The sequence below is a fragment of the Micromys minutus genome (assembly GCF_963924665.1).
Source record: "Micromys minutus genome assembly, chromosome: 32".
NCBI classification, from domain to species: domain Eukaryota; kingdom Metazoa; phylum Chordata; class Mammalia; order Rodentia; family Muridae; genus Micromys; species Micromys minutus.
In genome coordinates, this window is record NC_137967.1 from 5,968,191 (window position 1) to 5,982,517 (window position 14,327).

The 14,327-nt window shown below is 47.8% G+C and overlaps 1 protein-coding gene across 1 annotated transcript; it reads right to left on the bottom strand.

Annotated features, from left to right (window-relative positions):
- Window positions 1-741: 741 nt before the first annotated feature.
- KLK13 (kallikrein related peptidase 13) lies at window positions 742-14,109 on the bottom strand (the record flags this gene model as incomplete). Its single annotated transcript, XM_080908733.1, has 5 exons — window positions 742-924; window positions 3,871-4,007; window positions 6,003-6,271; window positions 6,378-6,567; window positions 14,058-14,109. The coding sequence occupies 5 exons, from the start codon at window positions 14,107-14,109 to the stop codon at window positions 742-744; spliced, it is 831 nt and encodes a 276-aa protein (XP_080764859.1).
- Window positions 14,110-14,327: the final 218 nt, after the last annotated feature.

The window sequence follows — 14,327 nt, forward strand, 5'->3', positions numbered from 1 at the left end:
AGGAATTAGCATTAAGTAGATGCAGGATCATAGGCAAAGATATTGAATAAGTATGTTCGTAGGGAAGATAACAGGAGATTTGTGGGGTGATTAAATCTAGGAGGAAAGCCCTTTGGGTTCTGTAACTATAGGGACCAGAGAGCTATTGATCCATATTGGTGGCAACTCAGAGAGAAGCAGAGTTGGCAAGGGCTGGGTCTTATAGGATGTGGGTTGTAGTTTGAGTCAGGATATCAGAGTGGGGATGAGCTATGCGGAGGGTGTAGACTACCTGTGGCAAGTCACCTTGAAGTACATAGGACGCTGTTGGGGCAGAAGATTCTGGACTAGAAAGACTTCCAGAATGAAATATCACATGAGTCTAGAACCTTCTTGAATATAAAAGTACATCGTCAAGGGGTAAGTGGTTTGTGGGTTCCAAGAACCTGTCAGGGCAGGTCCATCTACGGATTGCTACTGAGGTGAGTTCGTGATGGAGCTAGGTGGCACCAACCGAATTGGGATATGCAGCTATCAACGCCAGTTGATGGTGATGAGGAAGATGTAGCTGTGGACTTGGATGGCGTTTGGGTTGGAGTACTCAAGTTACTGGGGGTGTTCCATGGCTTGGTGGAGGGAATGTCACTGTGAATATGAGCCTGTTGTTCCAAAGGGACACTTAGGGCAGAGGCAACAGAGAAGGGAGAAGAACACAGCGAGAGAGGCACAGTAGGGGAGGGAGGCAGGCAAATGAACAGAGCTTTATTGTGTGCCCTTTGTCCGTCTCTGGTCAGGAGTGTTTCTGATAGTCTCCCAGATCCAGCGCAGGTACTTTGAGACTCGTGTGTAAACGCCTGGTCGGTTGGGCTGTCCACACGGAAAATCCCCCCATGAGATGATGCCGTAGAGTTTTCCATTGCAAATCAGTGGGCCTCCGGAATCACCCTGGGTTGGAGAGAGAAAGGACTGTTGATAAGGCTGACTAGAAGGTAGAGATGGGGCAATGTGGGGAGGGAAGGGAAAGATGGGGAGTAACAGATGTGGAGAGTCAGGGAGGTGGGAAGTATGGTAGCTGGAATAAAAATGGCTCCCATTACTCTGTAGGTCGTGGCACTTTTAGGAAGTGTGGCCTTGTTGGAGGAAGTGTGTCACTGTGGCAGTAGACTTTTAGGTTTGAAATGCTCAAGCTAGGCCTAGCATGGCGTTCTTCTTCTATCTATGGATCAAGATGTAGAACTCTCAGCTCCTTCTCCAGCACCATGTCTGCCTGCAGGCTGCCATTTTCCCACCATGGACTAAACCTTTAAGTTGTAACCGCCTGCCCCAATCAAATATTTTTTCTTTACAGGGGTTGCTGTGGTCATAGTGTCTCTTCACAGCAATAGAAACCTTAACTAAGACAGAAGTTAGTACCAGGAGTGGGGTGTTGCTGTGACAGGCTGTACCATGTTTTTGTTTGGAAGAATACTTTGGAACTTTAGATTAGAAAAGCAGTTAAACACTTTAAATGAGGCTCAATGGGCTACCCTATTAGAAACATGGAAGACAGTGGTGCTGAGGGTAATTTGAACTCTAGGGGCCTGGCTCAGAGAAAAAGATTGTTAATATGTGGCTCAGAGACATTGTGAAATTTTTGTGAAGAATATGGCTGCTTTCTGCCCTTGTCCATAAAACAAAACAAAACAAACAAACAGAAAAACCTGCTCGAGGCTAAATTGAAGACTTTGGGATTAATTGCACTTGTAGGAAAGATTACAAATCAGCCAAGTATGTATTATGGAATGCGGTTATTGGTGGGCATCATGATACAGATCTATAATGAAAAGATGCAGGCTGAACAAGGGAAGTTACAAAATGAATAATTCAAGGAGAAAAGGGCCATCAGGAAATGGAATGGAGCTAAGTCCTGTGTCCAAGGAGATACGCAGAATAAGGAAAAGCCTGATGCGGATGGAATAGAGACAGCTGTGACCTCAGGGCAAGGCCCTACCCAGCTAAACTTCCAGCTTTCGAAAAGGAATTAAAGAACATCTTAGGTCCAGGCACAGTGGTGCACGCCTTTAATCCCAGCACTCCAGAGGCAAAGACTGGACATCTCTGGGTTCAAGGCCCACCTGGTCTACAGAACGAGTTCTAGGACAGCCAAGCTTAGGCAGTAAAGGAAGCCACTGAAAACAGAAAACTGTTGAAGATGTAATTGAACAAGGGGCCAAGTTCCAGCTCAGACAAGCAGCAGAACTTGGCAGCTTCAGCCAGGTGGTTCTGGCTTTAAAGTCAAGAATACAAGAAAGAACTTATGGAATCATTCACTATGACTAAAGACAGCTGCTGAGGCCAGACATGTGTCAGGGGCGTCCCCGAGTAGAGGCCTAGAGAAGCCGTAAGATTTTGGAGTTGTCAGGACTGCCTCAGATACCCACTGAGGAAAGCTGCCAGCAGGAAGCGGAACCAGCCCAAGAGAAGCAAGTGTGTTGCAGTCAATGGAGCTGAAAGGAGTTGGAGATCTGAACGGTGCTTTGACATAAGACGTGGAGAGGCAGAGTCTGGAGTTTGCTCTGGTTTTCCATCTTGGTTTGGTCTGGTATTTCTGCACTATGTTCCCTTTTAAAGTTGTAATGCATATCCTGTGTCATTACATGTTGGAAGTACATGATCTGCTTTTTCATTTTGACTTTACAAGGGATTACAGTCAAGAGACTACACGAATCTCACAAAAGATTTTAAACCTTGGACTTTTAAACAAGATTGAGATTGTGGGGACTTTTGAGGTTGGATGAAATGCATTTTGCATTATGATGTGGCTACAAGCCTATGGGGGGTTAGAAAGTGGTTTGTTGTGGTTTGAATGAAAATGGTCACCCTAGGCCCACCTAGGGAGTGACACCAGTGGAGGTGTGGCCTTGTTGGGGGATGGGCTTAGAGGTCTCAGAGCTCAAGTTCCAGTAGTTGACTCTTCTTGCTGCCTGCAGCCCCTCCTCCAGCACCATGTCTGCCTGCACACCACATTTTCACAGTGAATATAAGGGACTAAACCTCTGAAACTGTAAGCCAGCCTCTTTTATAAGAGTTTCTGGGGTCATGGTGTCTCTTCACCAGCAACAGAGATCCTAACAAATAGAGGGAGATAGATAATCAGAGGGGTGAAGAGTCAGGGATGATTTGGAGTGATGGAAGGTCGGGAACAGGGAGGGTTGAAGAGAGGGAGGGTAAGAGAAAAGATCAGGGAGAGAGAGGTCAGGGGAGTTGGAGGATCCCTGAGCGGGACTGTCAGGGTCAGAGAGGGTCAGAGAGAGGGAGGACCAGGGAGAGGGAGGGTCAGGGAGAGGGAGGGTCAATGAGAGGGAGGACCAGGGAGAGGGAGTGTCAGGGAGAGGGAGGGTCAGGGAGAGAGAGGGTCAGAGAGGGTCAGAGAGAGGAAGGGTCAGAGAGAGGGAAGGTCAGAGAGAGGGAGGGTTAGAGAGAGGGAGGGTCAGGGAGAGGGAGGATCAGAGAGAGGGAGGGTCAATGAGAGGGAGGACCAGGGAGAGGGAGGGTCAGAGAGAGGGAGGACCAGGGAGAGGGAGGGTCAGGGAGAGGGAGGGTCAATGAGAGGGAGGACCAGGGAGAGGGAGGGTCAGAGAGAGGGAGGACCAGGGAGAGGGAGGGTCAGGGAGAGGGAGGGTCAGGGAGAGAGAGGGTCAGAGAGGGTCAGAGAGAGGGAGGATCAGAGAGAGGGAGGGTCAGAGAGAGGGAGGGTCAGAGAGAGGGAGGGTCAGGGAGAGGGAGGCTCAAGGAGAGGGAGGGTCAGAGAGAGGGAGGGTCAGGGAGAGGGAGGGTCAGAGAGAGGGAGGGTCAGGGAGAGGGAGGGTCAGATGGATGGACTACATGCCCTGAACATTCTCCAAGTCTCACCTCACAGGAGTCCTTTCCCCCTTCTTTGGTACCGGCACAGATCATGTTGGCTGTGATCTTCCCAGGGTACACCTGCCGGCACTCCTCATCTGAGCGCAGTTCAATGTTGGCGCACTGCAGGGTTTTGGGGTAATTCACTGGGGAGGAGAGAGACCATCTGAGGAGGCGTGTCCTGAGTGTTAGAGTCAGAGTGGGCAGGAGACTGAGGCAGGATGAGTAAGATGGCAGACAAAGATGAGGCAGGAAGTAGTGAGGAGAAAAGAAAATATGAACCAACGTGGGAACAGATGGGGATAAAGGGGACGTGTGGGTGAGAGGGCTGGAACAGAGGGAAAGGGGATGGGGAGAAATGAGAGACCTGAAGGTGGGAACTGGGGAGGCAGCTCTGTAATGAAAGTGCTTTCCTTGCCAATGTGAGGTCAGAGGTCAGATCCACAGAACTATGTAAATGCTCGGAGTGGGCACCGTGGCCTGCCGGTGTTTCCGGCGCAAGCTGGTTAGCAGTCCGAGCCATGATGGAGAGCTCGGTAGAGAGACCCTGCTTCAGTGGAAGAAGGACCAAGGATGATTCCCAACATCAACCCTGAGACTCCTTATGAATACAAGCAAACATGTACACACTCGCATGCACACATGTGTGCAAAATGGAAAGGCTGGGGGCTGGGGGAGGAGAGAACCAGAAGTGAGAGGGGTTCCAGTGGTGGGAAGAGGAGTGTGAAGGGGAAGAACACAGAAGAGATGGGAGGGAGCGAGGGATTGCTGTGGAGAATGCTTCCTGATAAACATTATGCTGTATGCTAGCCATATGTACAAAACACCCAAATAGTATACTTTCTATAGTTCACCCACCTCCAGGAGATAGACTCACTAATGCGTTACACATGTTACAAATATGCAGATCATAAATATATTTCTTATAGCAAGTGTGGAGTAACGTGTTAGATATTACATGGTACACATTTCCACTTAAGTTTTATTTTTTGGTGTTAAGGACTGAAGTTAAAGCTGGCAGATATTTAGGACCCATTCCCTACTGGCACGCTACATTCCCAGCCCTTTTACATTTATTTACTTTTTAAAATATTTTGTGTGCATGCGTATGTGTGCCAAAATCGGTGTGAGGCGGTCAGGGGAAGAGTCGGTTCTCTCCTCCCATCATTCGGATCCTGGGGACTGAACCAGGTTGTCAGTTCAGTCTTGGTGGCTAGCACCTTTGCCCACTGAACCTGCGGGCCAGCCCTATTTCACTTTTTAAAAGAATTGAGACAGATCTCTCCATGAAGCTCAGACTAACTTCTCTGCAGCTCAGGCTGCCCCTGAACTTATGATCTTACAGACTCTGTCTCCCGGGTGACCAGGCCCACCTCATTATATACTCACTTATTCTGAGACAGGACAGATGGTTCAGTGATTAAGAGTAATGGCTTCTCTTCCAGGGGACCAGAGTTTGATTCTCAGTACCCATGGCAGGCAGCTCACAACTGCCTGTGACTACAGTTCTAGGGAGTCAGGTGCCCCCTTCTGGCCTCTGAGGACTCTGCACTTACATGCACAACCCAACACACAGGGAATTTAAATTTACATATATATATGTATATATATATATACATATATATACATATATATATATATATTTCCAGTATTTGGGAGACAAAGGCAGGTGGATCTCTATTAGTTCAGGACAGGTCAGTCGGGGCTACATAGTAATACCCCCATCATATACCCATTATATATTTTATATATTCATATATTTGTGATTAAGGAGATACATCCCTTCATTTATATAGTGAGCCTGGGGCTAGCAAGATGACTCAGAAAGTAACAGTGCTTGCAGCCAAGTCTGGGGACCTGAACTTGATTCCCAGAACCCCAGTGGTGGGAGGAAAGGATAGGAATCCTGTAGTTTGTTTTCTGACCTCTCTTCGGACCGATTTGGCATATGCGCCTTCCCTCTGGCACACACACACACACACACACACACACACACACACACACAACCAATACTAACATGATACAATAGCAGTACACAATACAAAACCAAAAATGGAATGAAAGAATCCTTGTCTGACTTCTGCTTATCCCTGTTTCCTCGGGCATCTGTGAGGACTCCAGCAGACCATGGAAGCACTCACCCTGGGGGCTGGTGGTGGTACCCCAGCCAGAAACACGACAGCAGGTGCCAGTGGGCAGGCAGTCGTCGGCGGAGAGTTGCAGCGTGCGAACGTGGCTGCTGAGCTGGACTGGAGACTTCAGCTCCAGAAGCATGATGTCATGGTCGTGGTTCAGGTGGGTGGGGCTGACCTGGTATTCAGGATGGGGGATAGAGCGCACCACCTCCATCGCCTGCTCGCCTTTCTCCACACGCCCCAGGGCATGCTTGCCCAGATGAACTGTGTACCCACTGTGGGTGCAGGAAGTGGTGGGTGTAAGAGACAGAAGATGAGCCCACCTCTATCCCCATTCCGGTCCCAGCCTCTTCCCCACCCCAAACTCAACGTCCCACATACTCTTTCCTGCAGTGAGCTGCTGTAAGTATCCATTTGGGGTGAACCAGAACCCCTCCACAGAGAAGTCGCCCACGGACCAGCAGAGCAGCCTGCCAGGGCTGAGAGTGGGGAAGGCAGGTGTAACCACCTGGGAGAAAGCCACTGGTCCCGTTGGTACCATTGAGAATCTTGGGGTAGTCCCGGGAGATTCCTGTCAAACACAAGAAACTTTTAGAGAATCTGGGCTAAGGGAGAAGAAAAGGCCACAGTTATAGTTCTGGATTTGGGAAGAGGGCCAGATTATTGTTTTGGATCACCGAAGACTGGGGATTCATTTGCTGGCCTCTAAATTGCCATATTCGATCCAGTGGGGATGGGTCATGTAGATATCTCGCTGGAGTATAGAAGTGCTGAACTGTCCAGTGGCACCGAGAGGAGAGCTTATGGAATGAGCAGATTGCCAAGAAGTAAGCAGAGGTTCGCTCTCTCTCCATCTACGTTGTCCTGAGCTGCAAAGAATTGGTTTATTTATTTACCTAGAAAGCATCCAACTCCTCGTTCACTACTTCATCCACCTATCAAGCCATCTACCTATCTATCCACTCACTTACCCATCCTCCCAGCTATCCACCCACCCATCTGTCCATCAATTTACCATCCATATATACACCTACCCACCCATTCATTCATCTACCCACCCACCCACCTATCTATCCACCAATATGCGCACACACTCATTCATCCACATGTCCATCCATCTACCCACCCACCTGTGTATGTAAGTATCCATCCATCTACCCACCCACCTGTATATGTAAGTATCCATCTATCTACCCACCCACCTGTGTATGTAAGTATCCATCCATCTACCCACCCACCTGTGTATGTAAGTATCCATCCATCTACCCACCCACCTGTGTATGTAAGTATCCATCCATCTACCCACCCACCTATGTATGTATGTATTCATCCATTCACACATCCACCTGCCCATGTATTTATCCATCCATTCACCCATCCATCCATCCATCCATCCATCCATCCATCCATCCATCCATCCATGCATTCATATAGACATCAGTCTTCCCATCTATTCATCTACCCACCCAACCACCAATCTACCTATCCACCAGCCAACTGGTTTACATATTCATCCATCTACTCATCTATCTATGTATCCATTCACGTACCTATCCATTCATCCATCCATCCAGACATCCATATATCCATATAGTCCTCAATACCATCCACGCACCCACTAATCCATAGCCAATTGGTTCACATGTTCATCTATCTACGCATCCATCCATGTATATCCATCCCACCTACCCACCCAACCATCTTTCCATCTTTTTACCTACCCACTCACACACCCACTTCCATCTATCCATCCACTTGGGTATTCATAAGGTGAAGAATGATAGATGAAGACCAAATCCCTACCTCTTTCTTCTTGGCCCATTTGGCTTCACACATGCATACATACATAGACACATAGATGCATGCATACACACATACATATGTACATTTACAAGCCTACCCATCTATCCATCCTCCCAACCACAAATCCGTTCACTCACCTAGTCATCCACATATTCATACCTCACCAATGTATCCACTCAACCACTACACATCCATCCACTGTTTCAACACAATTTTCTGGGTAGTTTCCTATCTCTACAGACCACCCACAGGCAGCCATGCCCAAATTCGTATTTCCATTCCTAATCTTTGCAGTTAGAAGCTCAGTTGCTATCCATCTGAATAACACACACCTTGATGTTTTTGTCTGCAAATTGATCTTTCTCACCCACTGTTCTTTTGGGGCCTTCTCAGCTTGATGTTCACCCCAAACCTGGACATCAACCCTGGCTTCTCCTTCTCCCTTGATCATTTGCAACAGTCTTGTGAGCTTGTCTCCTAGATACCCAGCTGAAAATGTTTAGGATTTAATTGTTTTTACATGTGTGTTTTGCTTGCATGCATGTGTGTGCACCATGTTCATGCCTGATGCTTAAGGGGGTCAGAAAAGAGCACCAGACTCCCTGGAACTGGAGTTATAGATGGTTGTAAACCACCATGTTTGCTGGGAACCAAACCTAGGTCCTCTGCGAGAGCAGCCAGTGTTCTTAGCCACCAAGCTGTCTCTCCAGCCCTCCAATATCCAATTTTTGCCAACTCCCTGCCATCATCTTGAACCAAATTCTGCTGAGATCATCCTAAATGTTTCTGGGTTTTGTTTGTTTGTTTGTTTGTTTGTTTGTTTTTTGGATCCAGTCTTTCCAGTTTAGTTTAAGGAATCTTCAAACAAGGAATGACGGGCCATATTGTCCCACTTCTTGACTTCCCCTAAATCAGATTGAACAGTGCCGAGGAGAGGGCTAAGTTGATAAACTGCTTGCTGCATCTAAGTTGGACCACCTCCTCTCTGTCAGTACCAAGGTAAAAAAATCTAGGACAAAGTCCAAAACCTGAAATCTCAGACTGGGGTGGGGGAGGGGCAGGGGGAAGGCAGGAGGACCCCTGGTGTTCGATGGCAGCCAGTCCAGATGAATTGGAGAGCCCCAGGTTCAGCTGGAGGGATTGCCTTAGAAAATAAGGTGGAGAATGATAAAGACGCTGGATGTTGACCTCTGGCCTAGACACACACACACACACACACACACACACACACACAGAGAGAGAGAGAGAGAGAGAGAGAGAGAGAGAGAGAGAGAGAGAGAGAGAGCCTGTGTCACTTGGAAGCTTCTTTGTCCAAATCCCCACCAATCTTCTCTTGGCCCGCTCCGTTCTGACCTCATGCAACTGTTCTCCCAATGTACTGGAATCTCTTTGTACTTGCTTTGTGCTTTGTTCTGAAACGGAAACTTAAGGTTTCTATGGGAAAATCCGTTCTGTTGAATGAAGGAACGTTTCGCCGAAGCAGACACGGGTGAAAGGATGTTCTGCTACAGCAAGCACATGAGAGGACATGTGATGAAGGACTCTGCAGGAACAACATGCATGTCTTGGTTCGCCTTACATTGCATCGCTGAGCTCTTCTTGTCATGACTCCATGGAGAGAAATGCACCAAAAAAAAAAAAAAAAAAAAAAAAACTTCTAGAGGTGTTCTGGTGGCTTCTTACCACTTCTTCAGACTTGGGCCAATGGGCAGAGTGATGTCAACTGGCACAGACCCATGTGGCATTTTGCTAAGACAGACTCACACACTGAGCCAGGACATGTGGTAAGGCAAAACCCAGGGAGGACACATAAGGTCTGGAGGAAGTATAAAAAGCCGGTGACAGGGGCTTGCTTGCATAGCTAGCTATGCATAGCTTCACTGGTCTCGAGTCTTCGTCTTTGCTGATCTTCGATTCATTGAGACAAAGAAATTCGGGCATCCCAGCTGGTCCTAATGGCTCCTGTTGGCGAGTGCTGATTCAGCCCAGGGCTGGATGTTTCTGCTGGGTCATGCCACTGCTGCTGACTCATGTTTGCTACCCCAACACTATTGAACTGGACTGCCGGTGTATCCGTGACGTGTTTGTGAGTGGATCGAGCTGCTCCTGCTGATTTCTGTGGATCGAACGGCTGCTTTCCTGGCAACGCAGATTAGATTTGCTCCAAAGATCCATTTCTAAACAGGTCCACTTCCCCCATATCCTAATAACCTTTCTTTTCCACTACCTCTGGTGGGTGGTGGGTACGATGGGAGGTTAGAGCATTTAAGAACCCATAGTAAGAGTAGGTTTTGAAAAATTTAAGCTACACTGTTCCCTTCTACTTAGAACTTCTTCTTTATGCCAGACATATACCTATATGTTTCCATGGGGTCAATTCTAGCGACACATAGGCCTTGAAGTCAATTAAAATAAAATCCAAATCTCCGTTCCTTGGGGATGCCAACCATGTCTCGAATATTCATTTACCCACATGGTTAGAGATAAGGATGTGGTGCAGACCGAGGATATTTGAGCTGATGTATGGAGGGGAGAGTTCAGAAGACAAATGATGGGGTTCTTTCCCCCTGTGAGATCTAAGTCCTTATATCTCGTCATCAGCAAAGCCTCCTGGACCCCGGTCTAAGGCTTCCTCTCCTGGATCTCAGGCACCAACAGGACATGTTCTGTAAGGATGCTCATCAAAGCGACAGCTATCCATCTCTTCAGATGCTTGGTTATTATTCCCTGTTCTCCTCCTCATCCTTATCTTCCCATCTACTCCCCTCTTCTTTCCCCTTCACTTCCTTCCTCTTTTCCCCCTTTTCTCCAAAGGCCTCTCTCTCCTCTTTCTCTCTGCTCCCCTCTCTTCCTTTCCCTCTCTCTTCCCTCTCCTTTCACCCTTACCACAAGCTCCACTGACAGCAGCCATGTGAACCACACGGTTCAGATCTCACTCCTCAAAGCTAGCCTAAGTGAGGCAACAGTGGAGACAGCTGTGGGCGGAGGGGCCAAGCATCTATGCCTGAGTGGGATAGTTTGTTACCATGCAAATTACCAGCCTCAGCCTCCCTAGCTGCCAAGTAGAAAAAGCACAGTCCTCCCTTGGTATCTGTGGAGAACTGGTTCTAGGGCCCTGCAGATATGACAGCCCAGGAATGTTCAAACCCTTTACATAAAGCATCCTTGTGTTTACATAGAACCTCCACACATCTTTCTATCCCATTAAATCATTCCTGATGATTTATAATAGCCAATAAAAGCCAAATGCTGTATAAACAGCTACTGTACCTTATTTCTCAGGGAATACTGCCAAGGGGAAAGAAAGCCTCCATGAGCTCAGCACTGACAAGGATGGTTCTTTGGGTTTCTTCTTCTTCTTCTTCTTCTTCTTCTTCTTCTTCTTCTTCTTCTTCTTCTTCTTCTTCTTCTTCTTCTTCTTCTTCCTTCTTCTTCTTCTTCTTCTTCTTCTTCTTCTTCTTCTTCTTCTTCTTCTTCTTCCTTATTCTTCTTCTTCTTTCTTCTTCTTCTTCTTCTCCTTCTTCCTTCTTCCTTCTTCTTCTTCTTTCTTCTTCTTCTCTTCCTCTTCCTCTTCTTCTCTTCCTCTTCCTCTTCCTCTTCTTCTTCTTCTTCTTCCTATTATTTTCAATGCTTAGTTTGTCCTTCTGTATCAGCTAAGGGTGTTCATCAAGCATCAGGGAGCTGTGAGACCCACTAAGGCACTGCCTTTGACCCAACATCCTGAGCGTCCTGCAAATGCTTAGCTACAAGGGAGGTCTGTCATCCTCCACATATGCTGGGATGGGCCACATGGTTTTAAGAGTTAAGGGCAGGAATAAAGGGTCATTTTGGTGGAACCAAAAATGAGACAAAGGTGACATTAAGAGGTAAAGACAGAAGGTTGAGGAACTCAAGATCATCCTTGGCTACAGGGCAAGTTTGGAGCAAGCCTGGGCTACCTACTTGAGATCCTGTCTCAAAAAATGAAAAGAAATGAATAAGTAAACAGCAAAATCAGAAGCTGAGCTATGGTGTACCTATGCTGTAAAAGACTTGTGAGGATGCTAATCAGACTAAGACCCTCACTCCTACCAAGTTCCCTCTAGAACCAGAAGAAAGCAAATCCTTGTCCAGGTACCTGAGCTTTGGGGGTTCCACCATCTCTAGTGGTAATTTTACGGAAGCCAAAGGGGGGGGGCCAATTAAGCCAAGCTTGGTGGCACAGCCTTGTTAGCCAAGCTCCTTGAAAAACAAACACAGGAAGATTCTGAATTTGAGACCTGCCTACGGTGCAGAAGCTCAAGGCTGGCCCCAGAGACTTAATGAGAGTCTATCTCAAAATGAAAAATAAAGAGGGGGCCTGGGAATGCAGGCCAGACATACGGACTTCCTTAGTTCTTGTGGCTCCCTCTGCAATTGATTCTCAGTACTGCAAGAAAGTGGAGAAGAGAGGAGGAAAGGAAGAAAGGAGGGAAATTAAAAGGAACTCGTATCCCCACTTTGAGGTGGTCCAACAAATAAGCAGATCGCTTTGCTTTATGTGTATATACATATATGTAAACACAGACATTATATAATCATATGCATTATATATATTAATATATATAGTATATTAATATATACATTAATCATACACTTAGACATTAGTGTACTAAGGATATAGTACAATATTTACAGTACCAGGGATTGACCCTAAGGCCTTATCTCAAATGCACTAGAAAAGCACTATACCCCTAAACTTCACACACACACACACACACACACACACACACACACACACACACAAAACTAACTAACTAATGTAAATAGAGAACATCAGGAAAAATAACCAAAAGCGCTGGATTTTCAAAGCCCTTTAGGTCAGAAGTAATGCAGTCAGCCTGCTGGTGCAAGGCACGGTGGACCGGGCGGACAACTGGATTAGTACCCTGGCTCAGGTGTGGCAGTGTCTTTGGGGCAGGATCCTTCTGTCCCTGAGTCCTGGAAGTAATTATAGCACACCTACCTCATCAGGCTCTGGAGGGTTCCACAAGACACAGCATGTGGGGCTCCTGGGCCAGGGTGAGGCACCAGGAGGGGCAAGGGTGTAAATCCTAGGTGTGGCACCAAAACAGTGTGCAACCACCCCATCTCCCAGCAAAGACTGGTGCAGGGTGAAGGTGCTGTGGACCCTCCTCCTTTAAGTCAGAACAAAACCCCTGGGGAGGCCTTCCTGAAGCGTCCATTACATATCTAGGCTCCTGATGAACTCCCCCTTACCTCACAATGGCAATTAATTATTAACTAATTATTCGGATAGTTGCTTCAATAATGTCTGCACAGCTCCCTCAGATTTCCCGCGGATCCTGCGGACAGAGTGCTCACAGCTCCTAGTGCTTGTCCCTGGTAGAGTAAGCTGAAAATGCATGCATACCTGGGGTTTCTAGAGAGCGTGTATGGGAAGGCAGAGAAAGGAGCCAGGCTTGTAGCTCAGCTGGTGTGTGCCTAGCACACACACAGCCCTGGGTTCTATCCCAGGCACCCCATAAAACAGCCTGGTAGCACACACTTGTCATCCCTTAAGGCTGGGAAGGTAGAGGCAGGAGGATTAGGAATTCAAGGCCATTCTCAGCTAGAGAGTGAGTTTGAAGTCATCCTGGTCTGCAGGAGACACTGTCTCCAAAAGCAAACATCAAAGCCAAAGAAAATAAAAATCCACGACTTTCGGGTTCCCTTCTGTCTCACAATAGGCAAGTCCCTCCTTTTATTCAGAGCAATCAGTGTGGCAGAAGAAAACAATTGTAGAAGCAAGGACCTTCGGCTTTGCTCATAGTAGCGTTTGTTAACATTTGAACTCAGTGCACTTGTGAGGTTCCTGCTCTCAGGGAAGCCTGGGGGGTGCGTGCATGTGTGTGCGTGAATGTGTGTGCGTGTGTGTGTGTATGTGTGTGTGTGTGTGTGTGTGTGTGCGTGTATGTGTGTGTGTGTGCGTGTATGTGTGTGTGTGTTTGGTTAGGGGAATGGGAAGGCTGCAAAGAGCCAAAAGAGTCCACAAGGAGACTTGGGGCTTCGGAACTAGGACAGCTCTGGGATCAGAGGTGAAGGCATTGGTATTGGTGGGCTGACTCCAGCTGGGAAATCAGGTCACACACGGACTAGCAGGAAGCTATCTGGGTGTCCTCCCTGGCCTCGAGTGGGCGTGGGGCGGAGCGGGTCCCACGCCCCCTCCCCGTGATCTGACCCTTCCCACCACTGACTTGAGTGGTTTCCCTGCCTCCACCCATGTGTCTGAGTACTCACCTCCGGACAAGGCCAAGGTCAGGCAAGCGATGGTAGCCACTAGGGGCCACATGATAGCTCCGGGATGGGGGGTGGGCAGGGTGGGCGGGGCCTGGGTTGAGAGGCTGAAGTGGGTATTGCAAAGCAAGCCTGGAGACTGAAATTCTGTACTTTGTAATCTTGAACTCTCCAGCTCTATTCACTCCGAAATCCCTGACCCTTGAATCTTTACCTCTCCATCCCCACTGTGTGTGGGACACGTCCGGAGCTGGTGGAGGGGCAGCATGCACT